General features: G+C 47.2%; 1 protein-coding gene and 1 long non-coding RNA gene across 5 annotated transcripts; one reads left to right on the top strand and one right to left on the bottom strand.

Annotated features, from left to right (window-relative positions):
- Positions 1-2,368: 2,368 nt before the first annotated feature.
- On the bottom strand, positions 2,369-16,294 carry TMEM39B (transmembrane protein 39B). Of its 4 annotated transcripts, none has more exons than XM_030538938.1 (9): positions 16,207-16,294; positions 14,310-14,513; positions 11,069-11,288; positions 9,942-10,025; positions 8,740-8,894; positions 6,518-6,854; positions 3,907-4,094; positions 3,267-3,387; positions 2,369-2,762 (listed from the first exon to the last, which is right to left on the bottom strand). In XM_030538938.1, exons 2-9 carry the CDS (start codon positions 14,435-14,437, stop codon positions 2,526-2,528), a joined length of 1,470 nt encoding a protein of 489 aa, XP_030394798.1. In that variant the 5' UTR covers positions 14,438-14,513; positions 16,207-16,294; the 3' UTR covers positions 2,369-2,525. The 4 variants fall into 4 exon arrangements, with proteins under 4 accessions (XP_030394798.1, XP_030394801.1, XP_030394800.1 ...); XM_030538941.1 differs by having other exon boundaries at positions 14,310-14,430; positions 16,251-16,292; XM_030538940.1 differs by having other exon boundaries at positions 16,251-16,275.
- Positions 16,295-16,429: 135 nt separating this feature from the next.
- LOC115637479 lies at positions 16,430-20,953 on the top strand. The gene is made up of 3 exons (XR_003997274.1): positions 16,430-16,581; positions 18,034-18,214; positions 19,553-20,953. It is a non-coding gene; the product is annotated as an uncharacterized LOC115637479 (long non-coding RNA).
- The last annotated feature ends 51 nt before the right edge of the window (positions 20,954-21,004 follow it).

Below are 21,004 nucleotides of genomic sequence, written 5' to 3'. Positions count from 1 at the left end.
ACCAGCCTGCCATCATCCCTCAATCATGAAAAACTAAGGGAGGATCAGCTCTCTGCTGCCCACTAGTGCCAGCACCTGGCACTCCCCTCCACAGGGGGTTGGGCTGAAGAGTGCCCTTGCACACATTTGCAGGGCTAAACCACCACAATTCCAGCTTCTCCCCCACCCTGAATCAGAAGGGCTGAACTCTGCAGGATGTACAGTCTGCATCACATCCTCTGACAATGGGCTCTCGTGTGTAGTGTGCCCACTAAAGACTCATGATCCCTAAGGGGTGTATTGCAGATAGCCCCTGCCTGCACCATCCAGAGACAGCTGCTGTGGAGGTGGTCGTGGCACTTATACATGTTTTGCCTGTAGTGGCTGCATCCAGTTGGGGAAAAGCATTTGGAACAAGCCTCCAGCCTGTTTTTTAAAGGTAAGAGGCTAAGAGTATGATAAAAATGAGATTTGTGCCCTTTTCTACTTCTTGATGCTGGATCAGGCTTGGATTTAAAAAAACAAACAAACAGCTGCTTTCTTTTCATTTTCAAAGCAGGAAGATCAAGGCTGCTCTTCCCAGGAAGGCGTCTAGCTCCCAAGGTTTGTGAATCCCTTCCTTGAAAGGGCAGGGTTGTTTTCCCTTCACTAAAGTACTGGCCACTGCAGCTAAACAAATAGCAGCTACCAGCAACAATCTGTCCTCTGCCTCATTACTCCAACTGTACTTTTGTAATGTCCTTTGTTACACTAGTTCGCCAGCACCACAGAAGATTCCAGCCTCGGCACAACCTGAACTTCTAGTGCAGAGGAATAAAATAAACGAAGGAAGCTGGAAGGAGAGGGGGACACTTGGTTTAAAAAAAAGCAAGGACACAAGTTTGCAATTTATTTTTCCAGTTCAGGTCACTCTGAAATGACTGGAGCACGGTGGGAAGCAGTTTCAAAGCTTAGTTTACCCCACTGGTAACTTCCACATGGTTTGCCTTGCAAAGAATACTTTAAAGGGCAACTGTTTAAGGGAATAATTTTTTAGGAATTGCCAAAAGGTAGGAGAGTTGCTTGAAATGACAGATTACCCCAGATCACAGGTACTTACAAAATGTCTTTAATCAATAACTTAACCTGCTGCAAAAACATAGTTGGCATTAATTGAAAGCAGCGTTCCCATCTGCTGTCCTTGCTCCAGGGCAAACATAGGAAGTTGAGATGTATGAATCGCACAATATAAACTCCAGCAATGAGCCAATGAGAAATACACGTTGCCCAGCTGAGTCTTTGTGTTCAAAGCCTTTGGACCTTTACAGAACCTTTCCCTCCCGCCCAGCAACTCTCCTTTCAGAGGACCACGGTCAGGGCGTTTAGTATAAAACAGGATAAAAAAAGACAACCCCCAATATTTCTATTTGGTAAAATACCAGAGTTTGGGGTTTAGAATGCAGTGTTTGCAACCCTTCCCCTGCAAAGGCTGTGGCCCCAGAAACTCCCCGAGCACAGGGCTGCCATGTGCCTGAGACCCCCAGAGTAAATCTGGCCAGGCTATTTGAATTGCAGTGTAAACTCAGCCCCAACGGGAGACAGGAAAAGTAGAGGATTAATTCCGTTAGGCTGTCTATACCAGGATTGCTTTACTGGTGTGCTACAGTAGCAAAGAACGCCCAGTGTGGCTGCAGCAATATCAGCAAAGCTGCACTTTGTACCACGGTGATAAAACCACATACCCCCAAGCAAAACAAGCCATATATGTAACAGCAGTTTCGCCAGTATAGCTGTGTCTACACTAGGGGCTTCTGCCAGCAGTTCTGTCAGTCAGAGATCATGTCTCATCATGCTCCTGACCATCACAGCTACACCATAAGACGACTGTAGGGCAAATACAGCCTTGCTCTAATCGTCTCAGGGAGTGCCAGTTAGAGGGAGGGAAAGCAGGTTTTGTTGGTTTTTAAAATACGATTTTTAAACCAGATGGTGCAGTCAAGGCCTAAGAGAGAAGAAATTTCACTGATCCGAACCATCAGGTTCTAAATAGATAAAGTGGCATGACCCCCTTCTATGGGCGTTTATTTTGATTTAAGCTAAATCACAGGAAGGCACTCGAACTACGTGTCCACGCCACTTTCAACTTCCTCCTGTAGACAAGGCCTTCGGCTCGACTGCTCCCAACCAACAAGCAGCTTTTAAACGTGATCACACTGATCTATTCATTCCTCCCCAACTCCACAGGCAGACCCCTCCCAACATCATCCTCCCCCACAGATAAACAATACTTGCACCTGTCAAGAACAGAGGTTCAGAGTCATTTGTTAATGTGGAGATGCCCTCTAAGTAAAGATAGGATGTGGAGGGCTGATTGTTTGATGCGGCTAAATAACAAACACACAAACAGCTGTTGGGAGTACAAAAATATGTTTTTTCCTTTTAATTACATCAGTTATCAAAGAAAAAAAGCAGTGGTAACAAAAATACAAAGCTCTGAGGTTGTTTGTGTGGGTGTTTGTTTTTTTTTTAAGGTTTTGTCCGTAATACAAGCTGAGCAGCAGTGCAATTTAATGGAACTTCTGCTCTGAGTCTCTGCTGGCAGAGTATGCGTAAGCTTTTCCCAGGACCAGCCGGTCACGCAGCAGCTTGAAGAAGGCGTAATAATTGCTGAAGAGGATGAGAGCCAGTGAGATGGTCTGGTGCCACTTCTCTGACGAGATGAGTGAGTAGAGCTGGTAGAAGATGATAGCTCCTTCCAGCAGAATTAAAATGTTCAAGATCCTCAGCGGTTTGCTGAAAAAGAACTGGAGGATAAAGAGCCCAGGGTAAGGTGCTGCATGGGAGTCAGACGCTCCACAGAAAATACGGAACACATAGGAATGAATGCTCCGTGAGCTAACGCACTAAGATTTCAGACCTAGCAGCACATTCTCTTCTCACTCACAAATGAAAAGAACTTTGGTGCTCTCATCCCCAGAGCAAGTGCCCAGAGGTCCTTTGCAGAAAGCTCCTGCACTGTTAGTGCTCCGGAGGCATGGGACAGGGAGAAAGCCCAGGAGTAAGACTCAGATCAGGGGCTATTCCTGGCTTGGTCACTGCCCTGCTGTGAGATCGTGAGGAAGGCACTTCACCTCTCGGTGCCTCCTTGCCTTCCAACTTTGTGTCTCTCTTGTCTATTTAGACTGTAAGTTCTTTGGGGCAGGGGACTCTCTGTACATCTGTGCAGTGCCCCAGACAATAGGGCCCTGATCCTCTCTAGGCACTACTATAAATAATTATAATAATGAAGGAGAACAATGCCAGCTTACATGAAAGCGGAAGTGTGAGACATCAGATGGCACAGCCACATTGTAATGGCCCACGGCTTTGTACACCTTCTTGCTGTGTTTCACCAGCACCCCCTGGGGCCACATGCATTCTTCTGTCCACCTGCAAGAGAAACCAACTCCCTTAGTCCCACCTCCAGAATGACAGGATCAGTCACATGGCAGCTGGCCCCAGCTCTGAACAGAGCTTCTGCAGGGGAGTCAATGGCATTCCCCCAATTAGCTGGGGGCACTACACCGATGCAGCCACCGACGGTCCTAATCCTTGAGCCTGTCACTAAGGACTCTTGTAACTATTTGCTAAGACATCAAGTTGCGGTTATTTGCAAGGGCAGAATTTGGCTCGTCGAGCTGTACAACTAAGTGTTTAATAGCCACTGTCACTGCTTACCAACAAACCAGAGGTTTGCTCGCTGCGTTTGGTGCGGGACATGATATATTGAGCCCATACAGCATTAGGCTGATTAGCAGCCACACGGAGCAACTCTGGTTTCATGTTTCCCGTTGCTGAACTGAGTGAGAGATTTCTCCCCCAGGGTGAATAGCAGCCTGGCAGATTAGCTCCGCACCCCAGCATACAAGAGAGAACAAACCAGTGCTAGCCAGGGGAAGAGGTCCTTACTGATGCTGTAGCACATTGGAGCATAGGGCAGGATCGACCTTCTGCCAGCAGCCCAGGTGTGCAGCAGCTTTGTGGAGGAGGTCGCAGTAGCAGGCAGGCAGGAGATGCTGCATCAGAATCACAGACGTACTGATGGACACCAGCAGGAACAGCTCACATGACCACCGTTTGTCATAATACTGAGTGTTCTGGGGGGGCAGGAATACAGTGTAAAAATGTGTTCGGACACCCTGACCCAACAAAGCAGAGTCAGACCAGGAGACACTTAAGCGAACCGGAGCCTTTTCACGGCAGCAATTATTGCTGCTTGAGAAATCAGAGGCAGAGCAGCGCAGCAGCTGTACCAGCCCTGCACTCAGCAGTAATTGGCCAGCCAAGAAAAAGTTAAGCTTCTGAACACTTCAGAATCAAAATCTACGACTAGCTGGGTGAAGGGGTCCTATTCGGGCAACAGTCACTCTTCTGCACACAAGGGGCACAGTGACTGAGTGTGAATTCCACAACTGACACTTATGCTGCAATACTCTGTCCCTATGCCACTGGGAGAATCACTACTGCTCATAGACCCCATACTGCTAGAATCAGAATCACAGAATATCAGGGTTGGAAGGGACCTCAGGAGGTATCTAGTACAACCCCCTGCTCAAAGCAGGACCAATCCCCAACTAAATCACCCCAGCCAGGGCTTTGTCAAGCTGGACTTTGAAAACCTCTAAGGAAGGAGATTCCACCATCTCCCTAGGTAACCCATTCCAGTGCTTCACACCATCCTAGTGAAAAAGTTTCTTCTAATATCCAACCTAAACCTCCCCCACTGCAACTTGAGACCATTACTCCTTGTTCTGTCATCTGGTACCATGAGAACAGTTTAGATCCATCCTCTTTGGAACCCCCTTTCAGGTAGTTGAAAGCAGCTATCAAATCCCCCCTCATTCTTCTCTTCTGCAGACTAAATAATCCCAGTTCCCTCAGCCTCTCCTCATAAATCATGTGCTCCAACCCCTTAATCATTTTTGTTGCCCTCCACTGGACTCTTTCCAAGTTTTCCAAATCCTTCTTGTAGTGTGGCATCCAAAACTGGACACAGTACTTCAGATGAGGCCTCATCGATGTCAAAGAGAGGGGAATGATCACGTACCTCGATCTGCTGGCAATGCCCCTACTTATACAGCCCAAAATGCCGTTAGTCTTCTTGGGAACAAGGGCAAACTTTTGACTCATATCCAGCTTCTCGTCCACTGTAACCCCTAGGTCCTTTTCTGCAGAACTGCTGCCTAGCCACTCAATCCCTAGTCTGTAGCAGTGCACAGGATTCTTCCATCCTAAGTGCAGAACTCTGCACCTGACCTTGTTGAACCTCATCAGATTTCTTTTGGCCCAATCCTCTAATTTGTTTAGGTCTCTCTGTATCCTATCCCTACCCTCCAGCGTATCTACCACTCCTCCAGTTTAGAGTCATCTACAAACTTGCTGAGGGTACAGTCCACACCATCCTCCAGATCATTAATGAAGATACTGAACAAAACCGGCCCCAGGACCGACCCTTGGGGCACTTGGCTTGATACCGGCTGCCAACTAGACATGGAGCCATTGATCACTACCCATTGAGCCCGATGATCTAGCCAGCTTTCTATTGACCTTATAGTCCATTCATCCAGCCCATACTTCTTTAACTTGCTGGCAAGAATACTATGGGAGACCGTATCAAAAGCTTTGCTGAAGTCAAGGAATAGAAGCTAACAATGATCCTCCTTTAGCTCAAATGGCAGGAGGCCTGCACTTTTAGAGCAGGTGGCTTTGAGTTCTAGTCCCAAAAGTGAAAGCCATGAAGCCAGACGCATGGCAGATTACGGTAGGTCCCTGAAGTCTCTGGTCTTGTTTTATACTCATCCAAATACATTTGCTGTACAGTACAACTTACTGTGAAAATCCAATAAAATAGATGGGGGAGAGTCCCCTCTGTTACAATTTACCCCCCTCCCTAAAGAGAGGTAGGATAGAAAAGAAAATCAGTTTTATTCTTGTCTTGAATCTTGCCCAACAAGACATTACAGTTCATAAAAAGTTGGCTTGGCCATAACCAGAGAAGAAATTCTGTAAGTCCACGGGGGAAAACAGTTTCACCCCAATGGATGGAACAAGCCCATGACACTTTGCCATAGATGACAGGAATACAGAAGTTTGGGTAACTCAAGGTAATTGGAGTTCAGTGGCTGAAACACAAAGTAGGATTTTGTATTGCATCATAAGTTAAATTCAGACTTTTCTATTTCTTTCAAGCATCTCAACATTCAGACCCCTTCTACTCCACAAAACTAACCACATCACAGGACAATTCGGAATTAAGCGAACTCAAACAAGCCAGGTGTAAACTGATTTACGTTTGTCGACACAGGTGTCTCTGCAGAACGTGTGTGTAGACCAGCCTTTAGACTTACTGCATCCACTTTCCATACATCGGATGAGAACTAACCGTACTGCAGCCATACCAAGCCAAGCATCTGATTTTGCTAGTGACACAAACAAAACTGCCTCGCTTGACCCATTAGTGGGAGGAACGACATGAAGCACGTGCTAGAGCAGTGAGCACATACGGGTGCAGGGCACTCACCTTGACAAACCAGACAGGCACAAAGGCTACATAATAGGCACTGAGCATGGAGCTCACCAGCACCTCTTTCATCCTCCAGTTAAAGTCCATCTTCAAATACTCCACCTCATTGCGGATCAGGTCTGGAGAGAGGCAGCATGCATGGGTGGGCATGGCCTCTATGCCATACATTTGCCTGGTGTGCTGCTTCCAGGTCTCCTTTAAAACTGTTAGATAGTCTTTACCCCTGGAGTTCACTTCCCCGGTTTCTCGGGGGCCAATGTTAGCCACTTGGGAGAAGAGGGCTGTCTTCCGGAAGTCACAGTTCAGCTGGAGAAAAGGAATGTACATGCCGAACCTGGAAAAGCACATGGGCAGGAAGGCTATAACATCAATGTGCCCAGTTGTCCCCCTTTCCCTGCCCCCCAGTCTGACTGCCATTCCCACGACAGTGAAGTGCTAGCACCCAACATCCCCTTGTGAATGGTGTTTAGGATCATGGAAGCCACTTCCCACACAGACTCTAGAATGGGACAAGCCGAGGGCTACGGCCACATGACATTGCCCACGTATCTGCTGGAAGCTAGAGACACAACACAATTAGGTCCACCTAATATGCATTGAGTTTTGGATGTGCATTGCTGAAGGTGGCCGGTTAATATTAATACAGCTTGCTCATGATTAAGGCTAAGTTTTGTCGCAGATATTTTTAGTAAAGCTCATGGACAGCTGCGTGGGGTCCCACTGGCCGTCCACCATAGCTGGGCAGATGTAGTTCCCCCAGCCTCCCCGCTGCAATTGGGCAGCTGCAGGGTTTGCCAGCTGCCTGCTGCAGCTGGGCAGCTGCCGGGTCCTGCCCACCAGGATGGGGCTGGCTGGGAGCTCCAGCCCCAGGGCAGAAAATGTCACAGAGGTCAATGGAAGTCACAGATTCCATGACCTCCGTGACATAATCATAGCCTTACTCATTATGTTCCAGCTGCTAGGTTCTCCTCCTTGAAGGATTCCTTCTGTTAATCACAGCTGGCAAGGAGCCAGTCCTCATTAGGGTTCAGCATCGCTTGTACCAGAGTCAGTCATGTGAGATCACACCATCTCTGCACTGTCCACACCAGCGCCACCAGTGGTGACCCTCACATCTGCCCACCTACAGGGTCAGGGAACTCAGCAAGCTGACCCGAAACCACGTACCCATCTCATTTACCCTGGTCACCTTAAAGACGGGTGGAGCACGGCCCAATACCTTTATGAGATGCTTCGTAGTTCACTGGTGCAGAATGATTCTAACATCCGAACCACATTTGCTTACAACACTAAGTCTTTATCTATTCACCCTTGGCAGAGAAACCTTTCCCAGAAGGGGGGGGCATAATTCTGCTGTTTGCCTACAAAGAGAACCTTGTTCCTCAGATTTGGTCAACAAGTGGCAGGGGAAAAGTGTTTGATTCTATCCATCTTGCACAGGATATTTGTGGACCAACACAAGGAATTGGGAAGTTCTGGGAACTGAACAGCCAAGACAAGTTTGAGAAATGGATTATTTATATAGCATGAGAAGTCTCCAAGTGGACAGCCCTTTTATGAAACCCTGGGCAATTTGCAAACTGTGGTTAACTCCTTCACTGGGCAGGTGATTCAAGTAGAATGGAAAAGACATATACCTGCCCCAAGAGATCTAACCTAATGTAGTCTTTATGATCTACCAAGAGAGTGAAAGGTTAAGTTCTGTTGCAAGGAAGTCAAGTGATCATTTACTTTCAAGCCACATCTTGCCCCATATGGCATTGGAATAACAGCATTTGATTGGATGGGCAGCAGGGCCGGCTTTAGGCCAATTCCACCAATTCCCCCGAATCGCGCCCTGCGCCTAAGAGGGCCCTGCACCCAGTGAGAATCCCTTCCCTGGCTAGAGGTGCCTTTTTAATTTTTACTCACCTGGCGGCGCTTCGGGTCTCCAGCGGCACTTCGGTGGCGGGTCCTTCGCTTGCTCTGGGTCTTCGGTGGTACTTTGGCGGCGGGTCCTTCAGTGCCGCCAAAGACTCAAAGCACCGCCCGGTGAATACAAGCCCCACGTGTTTTTTTACAGGTGTTTTTTGTTGTTGGTTTGGTTTTTTTTTTAGTCATCCCTGTCGGGGCCTCGTCGAAACTGTTCGAATTGGGCCCCGCACTTCCTAAAGTCGGCTCTGATGGGCAGCTTTAGAAATTCATCATCTAAACACAGATCGGAGAAGAGAGGTACTTACGGGTAACACAGGAACAAGAGATTGAGGAACGAGTAGGTTCTGAAGAGGTGAATTATTGACCGGCACAGGCTCCAGCCTGTCCCAGTGAGGACCGCAAACCGAGTAATCACAAGGAAAATGGAGCGGGGCAGGGAGACTTTGCCACTTTGTGAAGCCTGCAGAGGAGACAGAGCAGGGCAGGAGTTAGACAACTTATTTCCTTCTGGAAAGCAAACAGGAAAAACGAGCAGCATAACTAGTGAAGCTCTACTCAGTCCTACTAAATCAGCACCACACAGTAATGGAGGCAGAGTGACCTCCAGGTGCCATGTGACTGAGGCCAGATGGGAGGGGCCTGGTTTAGATCAGAATCTGCATTTGGATTTTCCAAGATCACGAAGCTGAACCTTGGGCACAGATTTCAAATACACTTCCCATTTCGCTGGGGGAGAGGAGAGCTCCTGTGGTGTCTTGTCTAGCCCTGGTGTGTCACCTGTCTGCAGCCTAGAAGGCTGCTCACGCAAGGAGCAGATTGCTTTCCTGAACACAGTGGAAGGAAATAAGAGGAAGGGAAGGTGAAAGGTGCCATACATCATTCTTTAGTAAACTCACTACAGTTTGAAACACTAGGAATTCAGCAACCATCAGAGAAACTCATATGAGTAATGGATTGAGACATCTCTGTAAAATCAGTTTTCCAGTAGGAAACCACATTGAGGTTTTATGTTCCAGTCAATTCAAAACCCTTCAGAACAGGGAAGGAAAAAGGCTGATGTTTAAAAGGGACACCTGAGTTTACATTCAGCTTCCAGTAGGTCCAAACTTCACCCTATGTTTAAGCTGCCAGGTACTATCTAATATCTAGTTTTTGCTTTTAAACTTATCATTCCAGTCTAAGAACCTTCTACACTGACTTCATGTCAGCACATCCCTTTGAGAACACACGGCATTCTAAGTGCTTAGAGTACCTGCAGATCTCTCTGTGGCACTATTATGCAGGTCCTACAGAAACTGTTGCTTTACTGATGGCTCTTCAGCAATAACAGCTAGTGCACACAATTAAGGAGGCTGGTGTTTTGACTCGATAAGGCTCTCTATTGAGTTGAAATGCACTTCTCTGCATTCTTTTACCTAATGCACCCACAATACAGAAAGGCAAACACAGAGGCTAGTCAGAGAAGGTTGGGAAGGAGAGAACAGTTGAGTTTGGCCTGCGGCTTTACCTCCTTCACAATGGCACCGATCAGCCTGCGCGCTAAGACGACTGTCGTCACCGTCAGCACGTTGAAGTCAATGAGATGAAAGTTCTGCAATGACAAAAAGGAAACACTTCTATTTTGCTCCAGGCAGCAGAGCCACTCCTTCCTCTCTCCTCCTGGATTATCAGGAGAATGCCAAGTGTGCACTGTGCCAGGGTGTCCAAACTTTGCCCAAATTAGAGTCACTTGACAATTTACCTGGGGCCTCAGAGCCACCTCTAGTTTCCATGAAGTGGAGCTGATTATAAAACCACTTAGTCTTTAACAAAAAGGGTGAAGCCTATGAAGATTAAGTCCTAGGATGCAGTGTGGCCAGGCTACTCAAACAAAGACGGAGCAGTGCCTGCTGGGACCTAGTCGCAATAAGCCATACTTTTGTGTTATGGTCCAAGGCAGAATTCCCTGTGTGATGCATTTGAAGCCACAGGAGAGCTCTACTGCTCAGCCCAGAACAATAACATCAGCCAGATGGAGCCATGGCTTCTTCCAATCATGAAAGAGGCTTCTCTTAAAATGATGGATCCCCACCTCTACTCATCGCCTCTCCTGTATGCTACTCACTTTCTGCCCACTCCGCCAAGGATTCAATTTAAGAGGATCAACTCTATTCCGAGAAGGAAAGTCAGCGCTGGGATGGAATCTCAGATCTCATGATTCTTAACATTACAGATACATTCAACATAAGAGCTGGTAGGAGCCAGGGGGTTTGTACGTGCAATTTAAATACCATTCCCACCCCCCCCCCCCAATTTTTGTTATATCACTGCTCAGTGAATCAACACATACCTCTACGCTCCCTACAGTGACAGGATGCTGAGAAGGCGGCTGTTTTGCCCAGCGACTATAAAAATGCCACTGTCACAAGAACTGGGCTAGATTGGCTGCTGGCTCTTAGACTAACGTGCTGTCCTAACAGAGCATCTACCCAGTTGCTGTCGAAGAGCAGGAGGAACGGGGATAGCTGTTGGGGAGGGAATGGGTTTGGGTGCTCAGCAATCTGGAGAGAGCTGCCATGCACATGGGAGTGGGACTGGAGGTAAACTGGGGGCAGGGATCTATGGGACTACAGCAGCACGCACCCAGGTACCTACCAGTGATGTGTGTGATGGAGGGTGGGAGGGCGGGTACCACCACACAGTTTTGTAGATATTGATGTAGTGGACAAAGAGAGCAATGAGATGACAGAAGAAGAGCTGAAGTTCAAACAAGACACTCCTCTCCACAGGCAGCTCTGGGATCTTACAGTGCTGGAGCGGAACCACTGTCTGGGTTGCCAGAGGAGGGCTGGAGAGGCCCGTACCTGAACCGCTCCTACCAAGATAAAACAAAACCCACCAGTTACTCCCCTGAGATATGCTGAGAAAAAAAAAACAACAATGCTCACCCCCAGGCAACACTCAGACTGCAGAGGCTGGATGGGTCTATGCTAAGTGAGGAGCCCAAGCTAAACACTACACCCAGAGGCTGCAATGAACTGGTACAACCAATTCTTAAAGGACACCTGTTGCATGGAGCTGTGAGACAACGTGCAGAGGTAGCGCTGCATGCTCAGGATGTGCCAATACCTTTTTGCCTGATACAGGCATGGCATTTGGTTTGTATAGCAAGAACTAGATTTGGGATCAGGCCAGTCTGCAGCACCATGACATGGGATTCCCCCACTTTGAGCAAAGTCTGAGAGCAGTGCTTGTACACACACAGCCCAGCAGTGCCACCGAGCGGCCTTTTAAGCTAGTTGCAAGTGTTTCTGCTTCATACTATTTACACTGTGTAATGTGTACGCACGAAAGATTTGGTGCCATAAAATCCAAGTAAATAAAATAAATTATGAGATTTCTTATCCTCCCAAACCCTATTTAAAGCCACAGAGGAACCATGAGGTTTAGTCACAGGTTTGTATTCCTGTTTACAAGCGCAACTCCGGCTACCGACCATTTACTCAAAGAGAAGGGTATAAATGCAAGTCAAGCAAAGTGCATCCAGTGAATGGTCCCTAAGCAACAACACTCAGTAATTAGGCCTTGGATTTCCAAAGGGGCTTCAGAGCATTAGATGCCAAACTTCCATTAAAAATCCCAGCATAGAACCATAAAAGTCACTGCTATAAGTGACGGCAGAAAAGCTTCCAGTCAAGTGAATGGAAACAAGAGGCTCAATCCAGGCTTTTTAAAAATATAAGACTGTGAAGGCTGAAAGCCTCAAACAGAAGGTCTGTCTACAGTGCAATCAGAGGTGTGACTGATGAAGTGGGAATGGTCTTCATGTTTTCTCTCAACTTTGTATGTGCGCCTCAGTTTCCCCTATGTACTACTCAAGTATCTAGGTGATGGGATAAAGGTGTGTTGTTGTTGCAGAGACCCCTAGAGGATAGGTGTATTCCCCCTCCCCCCCCCACAAACACACTAAAGGGCAGGTGTAAGAATGGTCGACACCCGCAACCGATGGCCAGAGCCTGCCCTCTGCAAGGAGCCAGCCAAAGGTGCTCGAGAACAACGAGAGGGGGGAGACCAGGTCACCTGTTTGCTCAGAAAAGAAACAAAGCATGGATGCGGGACAGCTGGAGGTGACTGAGGCTGGGCTGCTTGCATGCTGGTCAGTCCCCTGGTTTGGGACTGGGGGCAGCTGGGGGCCACGTGCTCTAGACTCCCCTATGAGGGACTCTGCCGAATGTTCCTGCTTACTGTGCTAACAAGGTATGTTCTAGGCTGTGTTTCTGACGACTAATAAACCAACTTCGCTGGCTGAGCGTCACTGCTGACTACAGAGGTGGGGTGCATGGCTCCTTTGGGGCGGCATGGAAGGCTTCCCCAGGTGTCCCATCCAAATGGACTCACCGCAGACAGCTCAAGTTGTGCACAGAGGTGCTGAATGCTCCCAGGTCAGACCCAGGAGGCGCAGGAGCCAAGGAGGCTTGCCCTGATGAGAGTGTGCCCTGAGGGGGCAGAAACTGCACTAGAGTCCTGACTGACTTCATTCAGAGCGTGCCAGAGCACTGAGTTTGTGACTACGTGACAGTGTCTTACACACACTAACTTTGATCTCACCAGCTCCAACAACTGCAAAGAAATTGCAGCAACATGGGCGGCAGCACAGGCTGTGCTCTGCCATCCAGGACCTGGGGAAGTACTCAGGGCTAACCGGTTCTGCCGTGGCCTTACTGCTATTGTTACTAGAGCGAGCTAGCTCAAAGCTAGCTCAGGGATGTCTACACATGCCGCAATCACACCTCTAATTGCAGTCTAGACATATGCAGAGGCTCAGGTGCGTCACTGAAGGCATAACTTAGCATTTGCAGCATTAGCTCTGAAATCCCAGAAGCCCCAAAACTCACAGGATTGAGTCAACCCTTTGACCTTTGGAACGCCTGCTGGAAACAACACTTCTATAATACAGGTGTCCACAAGACAGAGACACGAGGCCTCACAGGCTCTGCGTGGACACTAGAGATCTAATGGCACTTTTTACAGAGTAAGATTCTCACCCTGACAAGCCTTTCCCTGCTCATCACAAGGGCTTGCCCTCCATCTCCAAGGAGGCCTTATGCACATCAGGGCTGCTGTATGTATATGGATTATAAGGTGCTCTGGACCCCTTGGGATGAACTGTTATATAAATGAGTAATATTAAAGAAACATCTCAGCTTAGGGCCACAAGCAGGGAGTATATTAAGGGATATTCACCTGCCATGTCAAGGATGTTCTATCCAAGGTATTTTTGAAATGAAGTGCTGATTTCCCTCAATTTCTCACTCGGCACCACTTCCCCTCTCCTCCCCCACACTTTGGTGCTTTCCCCACAGAAGTCAGATTGAAAGTGTAAGCATATAATCAAGGCTGAGCTGCTACCATTCAACCAGTTTAGGATTTGTGAAAGAAAAGCAGACTGCATCCATCTGCGCTAACCAACTGCTGCCCCAGAAGCACATCAACTGCCATACTCTGCTGGATATGGTTGATCCACCAAGCAGAATTCTGGAGCCATTTTTAAAATAAAATGTTGTCTATAGCACCCCAGTCTCCAAGTCCTTTAGAACACTCCTGTCAGGTAGCTAAGCATCACATGCCAAGCACTTGGCAGTCCTGGGGTGTATCAGAACCCACACTTCCCAATTGCCATTCTTTGCTTTAATGACAAAAACATACTCCAGGGAAGTTGTCATGGATAAGCGAGACTGTTGCAACCTGACATCAGCATACCAACCAAAAAGTCACCGAACCACTGACAAAACGTCCAGGAATGGAAAAACATGAACCAGCCTCATTGTGAAACTATGTATTTCACAGAGGAGGAACTGTCACAGCACATAAGGGAATAAAGGGGATGCATATTTACCTGGTACGTGAGCGCACACCAGTGACCGATGAACTCATGGAATGTCCAGAACCCCCAGTAGCCCCCGTTTCACAAAGAGGATTTCGGCAGTAGGATGTCCGGTTAGGGCCCCGCCTTCCCCCTGCCATAACAACAAAGGGTATGGAGACTGCCCTGAGAGGTTGACTGCTGCTCACTGTTTGACTATTTCTTCAATCCTTAAAACTGAAAAGGAAAGATTTATAACACACGTGGATTTGAAGCAGAGTAGGTAGGTAACTTTCACACACCTCTTGCACCTAACTTCACAGCACCTCTATAGTGTTATCCCTATTTTACAGATGGGACAATGTAGGTACAGGGGCCCAGATGCTCAAAGCCCTGAAGAACAACTCCATGTTGCTTAAAAGCTTGTCTCTTTCACCAAGAGAAGCAGGTGGTTCAATAAAAATTACTACAGCACCCACCTTGTCTCTCTCATATCCTGGGATCAACGTGGCTACAACAATTCCATAAAAAACAGATCCTCAAAGGTATTTGGATTCTAACTTTCACTGAAATAAATGGAAGTTAGGAGCCTAAAAACTTCTGAGAATCTGGCCAGAGAGATTAAATGGCTTGCCTGAAGGTCCAGGTCTCCTTAATCACAGTTTTATGCCTTAACCACAAATCCATTCTTCCTCTCTTAAAGAGGCCTTCAGAAGAAAAAAGTTGGGCTTCTGCCCTTTTTGCTTCTTTCCAATGGACAAAGACTGTAAACTCTTTGGGGGCAAGACTGTCTGTACAGTCCATGCCTGGGGTCCTACATACTACCACAGTATAAACAATAATAATCTGAATTTTTTTTTACAACAACAAAAATCTGCTTGTTCTTTTATGCTGAACATTTAAATCCTGTCTTGGCTGGAAGACAATTCAATGTGTATAGAAATAGTAAGATGGCAAACATCAGAGCACAAATTGAACTATTAAAAGGGGAGGGTTTTTTTGTTTTTTTTTGAGGGCCTTGACTGCTTAAAACTCTGTTGTGTTATTTGTCTTTCATTGTCCCTTAACCTCCCAATTAACAGAACTTTGTTAAGGCGTAATAGCCATGCCCCTCAATTAGAATATAAGAACGGCCATAGCAGGTCAGACCAAAGGTCCATCCAGCCCAGTATCCTGTCTTCCAACAGAGGCCAGTGCCAGGAGCCCCGGAGAAAATGAACAGAAAAGGGAATCAGCAAGTGATCCATCCCTTGTTGCCCATTCCCAGCTTCTGGCAACACTTCTAGGGACACTTTGGAGCACGGTTTTGCATCCCTGCCCGTCCTGGCTAATAGCCATTGATGGATCTGTCCTCCGGGAACTGATCTAGGTTTTTCTTGAACCCTGTTATACTCTTGGCCTGAGTGCCCCAGGCCGCCGCTGGTTGTGAGAAGAAACACTTCCTTTTGTTTGTTTGACACCTGCTGCCTGTTAATGAAGGAAGGTGTTAGGGCTCCCAGTAAACACCCTCCAGCGCACCAGGGAAGGCTACGGCAGAGCAGCCAAGGCCCGCAGTAAACACCCCTCAGGTGTGAACAATAAAACTAAAAAGCGCTTCCCCCCCCCGCCCCCCCCGCCCGGCCGCAAGAGCCAGCCCAGGCCCGACGCTGCTGCAGCAGAAGGGCCCCGCTGCGGCTGGGCGCGCGCGAGGGGGTGGCGGCCCCGGGGGCTGTACGGAGAGGAGCGTGTGGGGGTCACGCACACGGGGGGGGGTCGATGGGGCTGCCCCGAGGTGTGGCGCGTGCACGGGGGCGGACAAGGGGTGATGTGCGGGGCTGCTCGAGGACAGAGGGGGCGGGGGGGGGGGGCCCGGGGTGTCCATGGGGGGCGGGTCCCTGGGGCTCCGGATCTGCCGCCCGCCCCCGGGGCGAAGCGCTCCCCCCCATCACACCGAGAGGCGGGTGCCGCGAGCCCGGGGCTCGGAGCCGATCCCACCCATGGCCGCTCCGGCTGCAGAAGTTCGGCCTGAGGCGGGGACAATATGGCGGGCGGGGCCGGCAGGGGAGAGACGGCGGCCAGGAGCGGACAAACTTCCTCAGCGCGCGCGAGCGGGACCCGCCCCTTAAAGCGGCAGAGCCCCGAGGAGGGTGGAGGGGCTGGCTCCGCCCCTGGGCCGTCGCCCGGCGGCGGAGTCGGGGGAGGGAGAACGCAGCGCCGCCCCACGTGTTCAAAGCGCCTCGCTCCCCACCACTGCACGGATGGGGAAACTGAGGCACGGAGTATGGCAGCGGCTGCCTCGGCGCACAGAACGCGTCAGCGGCAAAAGGTAGAACCCAGGCGGTCCTGGCTCTGTCCCCCACGCCCCGTGCTATAGCCACTACACCCGACTCCCCTTCCAGGAGTCCTGGGGTCCCTTTCCCCCCTGCTTCAATCACCAGCCACTCCCTGACCTATGCTTGTGAACAGAACCAGGCGTTTCAGATGTAACCACTAGGCCACACAGTCATTGGAATGTACATTTTAACCCCATGTGTATGTGGACCTGAGTCAGTGGCAGCTGAAATAACTCGTAAGGTGTCAGACAGCTAGGTGATGCATCTCCATCCTCCAGCTACACCATGGTGGTATCCACCCTTGAGCATGGGAATTTTTGATCTGGCAGGCAGGTCTCCTACTGTACTACATCATTTATATTAATAACCACAACCCAGGGAGGATAGAGGCTGGGAAAATCTGTTACAAGGCCCCTCTTTCCCTTTTTGAATTGGATCTTTCATTTCAGGGGAAAGAAAAGGGGCACAGCACAGAATCAGGAGTGCAAAATAGCCAGGAATGGCGTAAGGCAGTACAGCAGTTCTCAAACTTTTGTACGAGTGGCCCCCTTTAACACAGCAAGCCTCTGAGTGCAATCTCCCTTATAAATTAAAAACACAAATATATTAAACACCATTTATAAATACTGGATACAACACAGGGCTTGGGATGGAGGCTGATAGCTCACAACCCCCTCTGTAATAACCTCATGACCCCATGAGGGGTCCTAACCCTCAGTTCGAGAACCCCACTGTAAGGTGCTCAGATACCACTTTAAAAAAACCAACAGATAGGAAAGATGAATGTAGGGATAATTTTACTGTAAATATAGTTTCTATAAACAGCAACTCTGCATTTTTCCCATTAGAGATTGATATATGTATTTAAAATGTTTTTTTTTAAAGTAGGATTTTATTAACTTCACTGAAAGACCCAAAGTGGTATACCTACCCTACAGACCTTAGTTTATCTTCTACAAAGCATATATAGTAAAGTACATGCTAGATATCAGCTACATGCATTAGCATGTATTGGGCTCCTGATTCCTGGAATCCCCTAAAAACTATTACAAATTACACCTGGGAACTCGTCACAGAGCCTTCACCAGTTGTGGTCAGGCTCTGTGCTGAAGTCCCTACTGGGCTTGAAGAACTCCGTAAGATGGTGCTGCAGGATTTATATTAAACTATTTCATTCTTCCAACTAGTGTACAAGCTGTTATCAGATATATGTAAGGCAGCTGTAAACTGATGGAATAGGGATTGTAAAAGATTATTAAGTACTGTAGACAGGATTTTTTTTTGGCAGGGGAGAGGGTACCTAGGCAGTAGCCTTTTTTGTAGTTACAAATCATAAAAACAGGGCATTTCAGAGCTATGGGGAGCCCAACAGCTCATGTCAAAATGATAAACAAGTTGTAGTTTAATGGCCCTCTAACTCTAAAATTATTGCAATTTCAATCCAGGCTGGGAAGAAGAGTCCATTGTGACTAGAAAGAATTCCAATGTTTGGAGAAATAACAGTTAATACTTTTTTCTACAATCTGAAAGTGGGACTTAATGGAACGCTGGCTGCAACCTTTCATCTGCAAGTGGTGGCTAAGGAGCTCCAAACTAAAGCAACATCCATATGATTGGGGAGATAAGGTATATTTAGTGCCATTTGTAACAGGTAAAAATGCACTTTAAGTGTAAATAAACGAGAAAGAATTTTGGGACAAATTCTCAACAGAACCTTACCATTACCTTACTTTTTCTTCATTACTAACCCCCAACACTCCTACAATTAGGTGTCTTAACAGATCATCCTTCCAATGGTGCCACTGCAGGGTCATCTGCCTTCCAGCATTTTGGTCTTTCAAATGTCTGTGATCCAAAGCCAAGATTTGTCTCAGTTCCTACCCTTCTAAGCATGCACTATTCCCTGTGCTCAAATCTATGGGGCAAACACAACAAACATGGTGGGGGGAAGACCTAAGCCTGCTCTGTCCTGTGTTATTAGACTATCCAAGTAACTTGAAATTCCCCAGTATACTTCTAACACTAATCTGTAGTTAATTATTAAAATAACAGCATGCTCAAAAAATAAAAAGCTACCCATCTGATTAAATTTGTCTAATGGACAGAAATGCAGTAAAGATTTGACTGTTTCTATTCTTATGGAACAGGACAGGACAATGCAGATTTGATTAGTTCCTTTCTAAACTGCGCCTTAAAAGGTACATGGATTTCTGAATGAGGAGCCTCTCCAGGACTGTCCATGTGAAATACCCAACAGTCTAACATTTGACCCATCTAATTAAAAAATAGGATGAGATTAAAAGACCAACCACTTACGTAACACATTCAGTCTGAATCTCTGCAAAGCTCTTCCAGATACAGTGACTTAAAATCTCTATTTTTGAGGACTCTTACCCCATTCACCTCCACAGCACCCCTTTGGCGCCTCATCCCTGAGCTTTCTGATCTCGTAAAATCTCTCCGTCATGTTGCATTCCTCTATAGTCTGTGACTATTTCTGACATTCGACTTCTGATAGATTTCATTGCACCAGGAATTACATTATAGGCATTCCAACCATGTGTCAAATGTTCAGGTGTACCACCTGGAAGGAAATGCAGTAGTCTGTTCTCTGTACCACAGCTTCTGTTCTCTACATCCAGGATCCCCATCCCATCTAGCACTGGCCTGGATAGAGATTCCATGAATTATGGCTTCAGGCAAGAGTAGTAATTGCAGGAGGATAAACTGTGTTAAAAATCTCATATTTGAAAGCAAGGAAATTCACAGTCAAGGCCTTTATCTACAGGGAATAAACTATAAACATATGATTAATGTATTGCTAAATATTAGCCTGAACAGGCTTGCTAAGTAACCCAGCTCCTGCCTATGCAATAATAAAACTAAGATTTGCCTTGATCCATTTTGACTGTCTTCACCAATAATTTGCCCCCCCCCCCCTTTTTGTTTTGTTTTTAATTTCAGCTCCTAACTTGTGAGAGTTTCTAATGCTACAGTGTAGATGATGGGATACTACACAATCTGACACAGGATCAGCTATGTCCTGGCTGGAGGCAACACAATTTATACCATTAGTGAACTCAAACAAGACAATACCAGATGGTGAAAGGATCCACTTTTCCAGCCTACAACATTCCTTTATGATGGCCATGCACAGAAAATGAATATTCAGACATCCACAAGAGCACATTTCTTAACTCATTAAAATTGTCTGTTCTATATGTAATTGCAAAGATTGTGGGTCACAATTACTGACTGCACATCAAACATTGAGGTTTAAGGTAGCAACCTGTGCATTTTTAGAGCAAACCTCCTACTGGGTTTGCTTCTAAAGCTAGAAATGAAAATAGCAGCTTAACTGGGAAAGAGGCGTACTTTCCATTTCAATGCTGACAGTTACCACTTCCATTCCAGGTTCTGAAGTGAGTGAAGAAGCAGACTTCAGTGTCCTCTTTACATACATACATAGAGACCCCTTCTGAAAGACAGGCTAGGTTAGTTAATGAGATTGAATGTTCTCCTTCAAGACAGAGTAGGGTATTAAACAACTGTTCCCCTTCTCCAACCAGCCTACGGAAGTCTTATGTTATTAGTACTTTCTCTTCTTGCCTGCATTCCCCCAACCAAGGTATTTCAGTTCTTAATAGGCACTCAATGTTCAGAGGCCCAGGGAGGAAGGTGCCCCGCTGGTCGCTCCCAGATTCCTGCTCAGACACCTGGCAGATCATCCCATGCCCCTTTGTTCTTTTGGAAGGCAAGGGCGTGGCTTAGAGTATTCCTGTTCAAGAAGTGAAGCGGTAAGGAAGGGAAGAGTTGTCCTTATAATTATCAACTGTCCTCGGCTCTGCAGTAAAACAGATGGCACATTCTGTATTAAATAGAACCCCCATTTGCTTTTGTAGTCAAATAAGAGCCCAACCTTACTCTTAAACCAAGATGGCCTCAAAATCCAGAAAGCCATACTGTGCCACAATTAGCTATCTAGGTGACTTACTCTCTTGTCCTACTGAACATACACTACTGAAGATCAGATCCCCTCTTATGCAGGGGAATTCACAGATATGAAAAGCTATCACAGTGAAGTTGTAAAATAAGACAGATATTCACTTTAGTAATCCCAACAGATAGGAAAAAGAGGCAGACTGCTAGTCTTTGTAAAAACACGCTCTTAACTACTGTTACCACTTCCTCCTCCCACCTCAGTTTCCCACATCTATTACACGTTGACAATGACAGCAAACTTTGAAGCAGGGGCTGACTTTTAGTATGTCATAAGGGGGTCATGATCTTGACTAGGACCTCTAGGTGGTATAGTAATATCAAAAGTGTAATCCCCTCAGAGGAGCTCCCTTTGGTACAGTTGACTTTTAGACCTCAAGGATTCTATTACTTACAGGTAAAACAGAGGCATGTGTT

The sequence above is a fragment of the Gopherus evgoodei genome, chromosome 20, assembly GCF_007399415.2.
Source record: "Gopherus evgoodei ecotype Sinaloan lineage chromosome 20, rGopEvg1_v1.p, whole genome shotgun sequence".
In the NCBI taxonomy this organism is placed as follows: domain Eukaryota; kingdom Metazoa; phylum Chordata; order Testudines; family Testudinidae; genus Gopherus; species Gopherus evgoodei.
This window is presented reverse-complemented; position numbering and strand designations above follow the sequence as displayed.

Coding starts and splice junctions, on each gene's coding strand:
- TMEM39B (XM_030538938.1), bottom strand. CDS start 14,437: ATGGCAGGGGGAAGGCGGGGCCCTAACCGGACATCCTACTGCCGAAAT. Junction 4,095..6,517: donor TGCCTGTCTGGTTTGTCAAG/GTGAGTGCCCTG, acceptor CTGCCCCCCCAG/AACACTCAGTATTATGACAA. Junction 3,388..3,906: donor TCCAATGTGCTACAGCATCA/GTAAGGACCTCT, acceptor TTTCTCTTGCAG/GTGGACAGAAGAATGCATGT.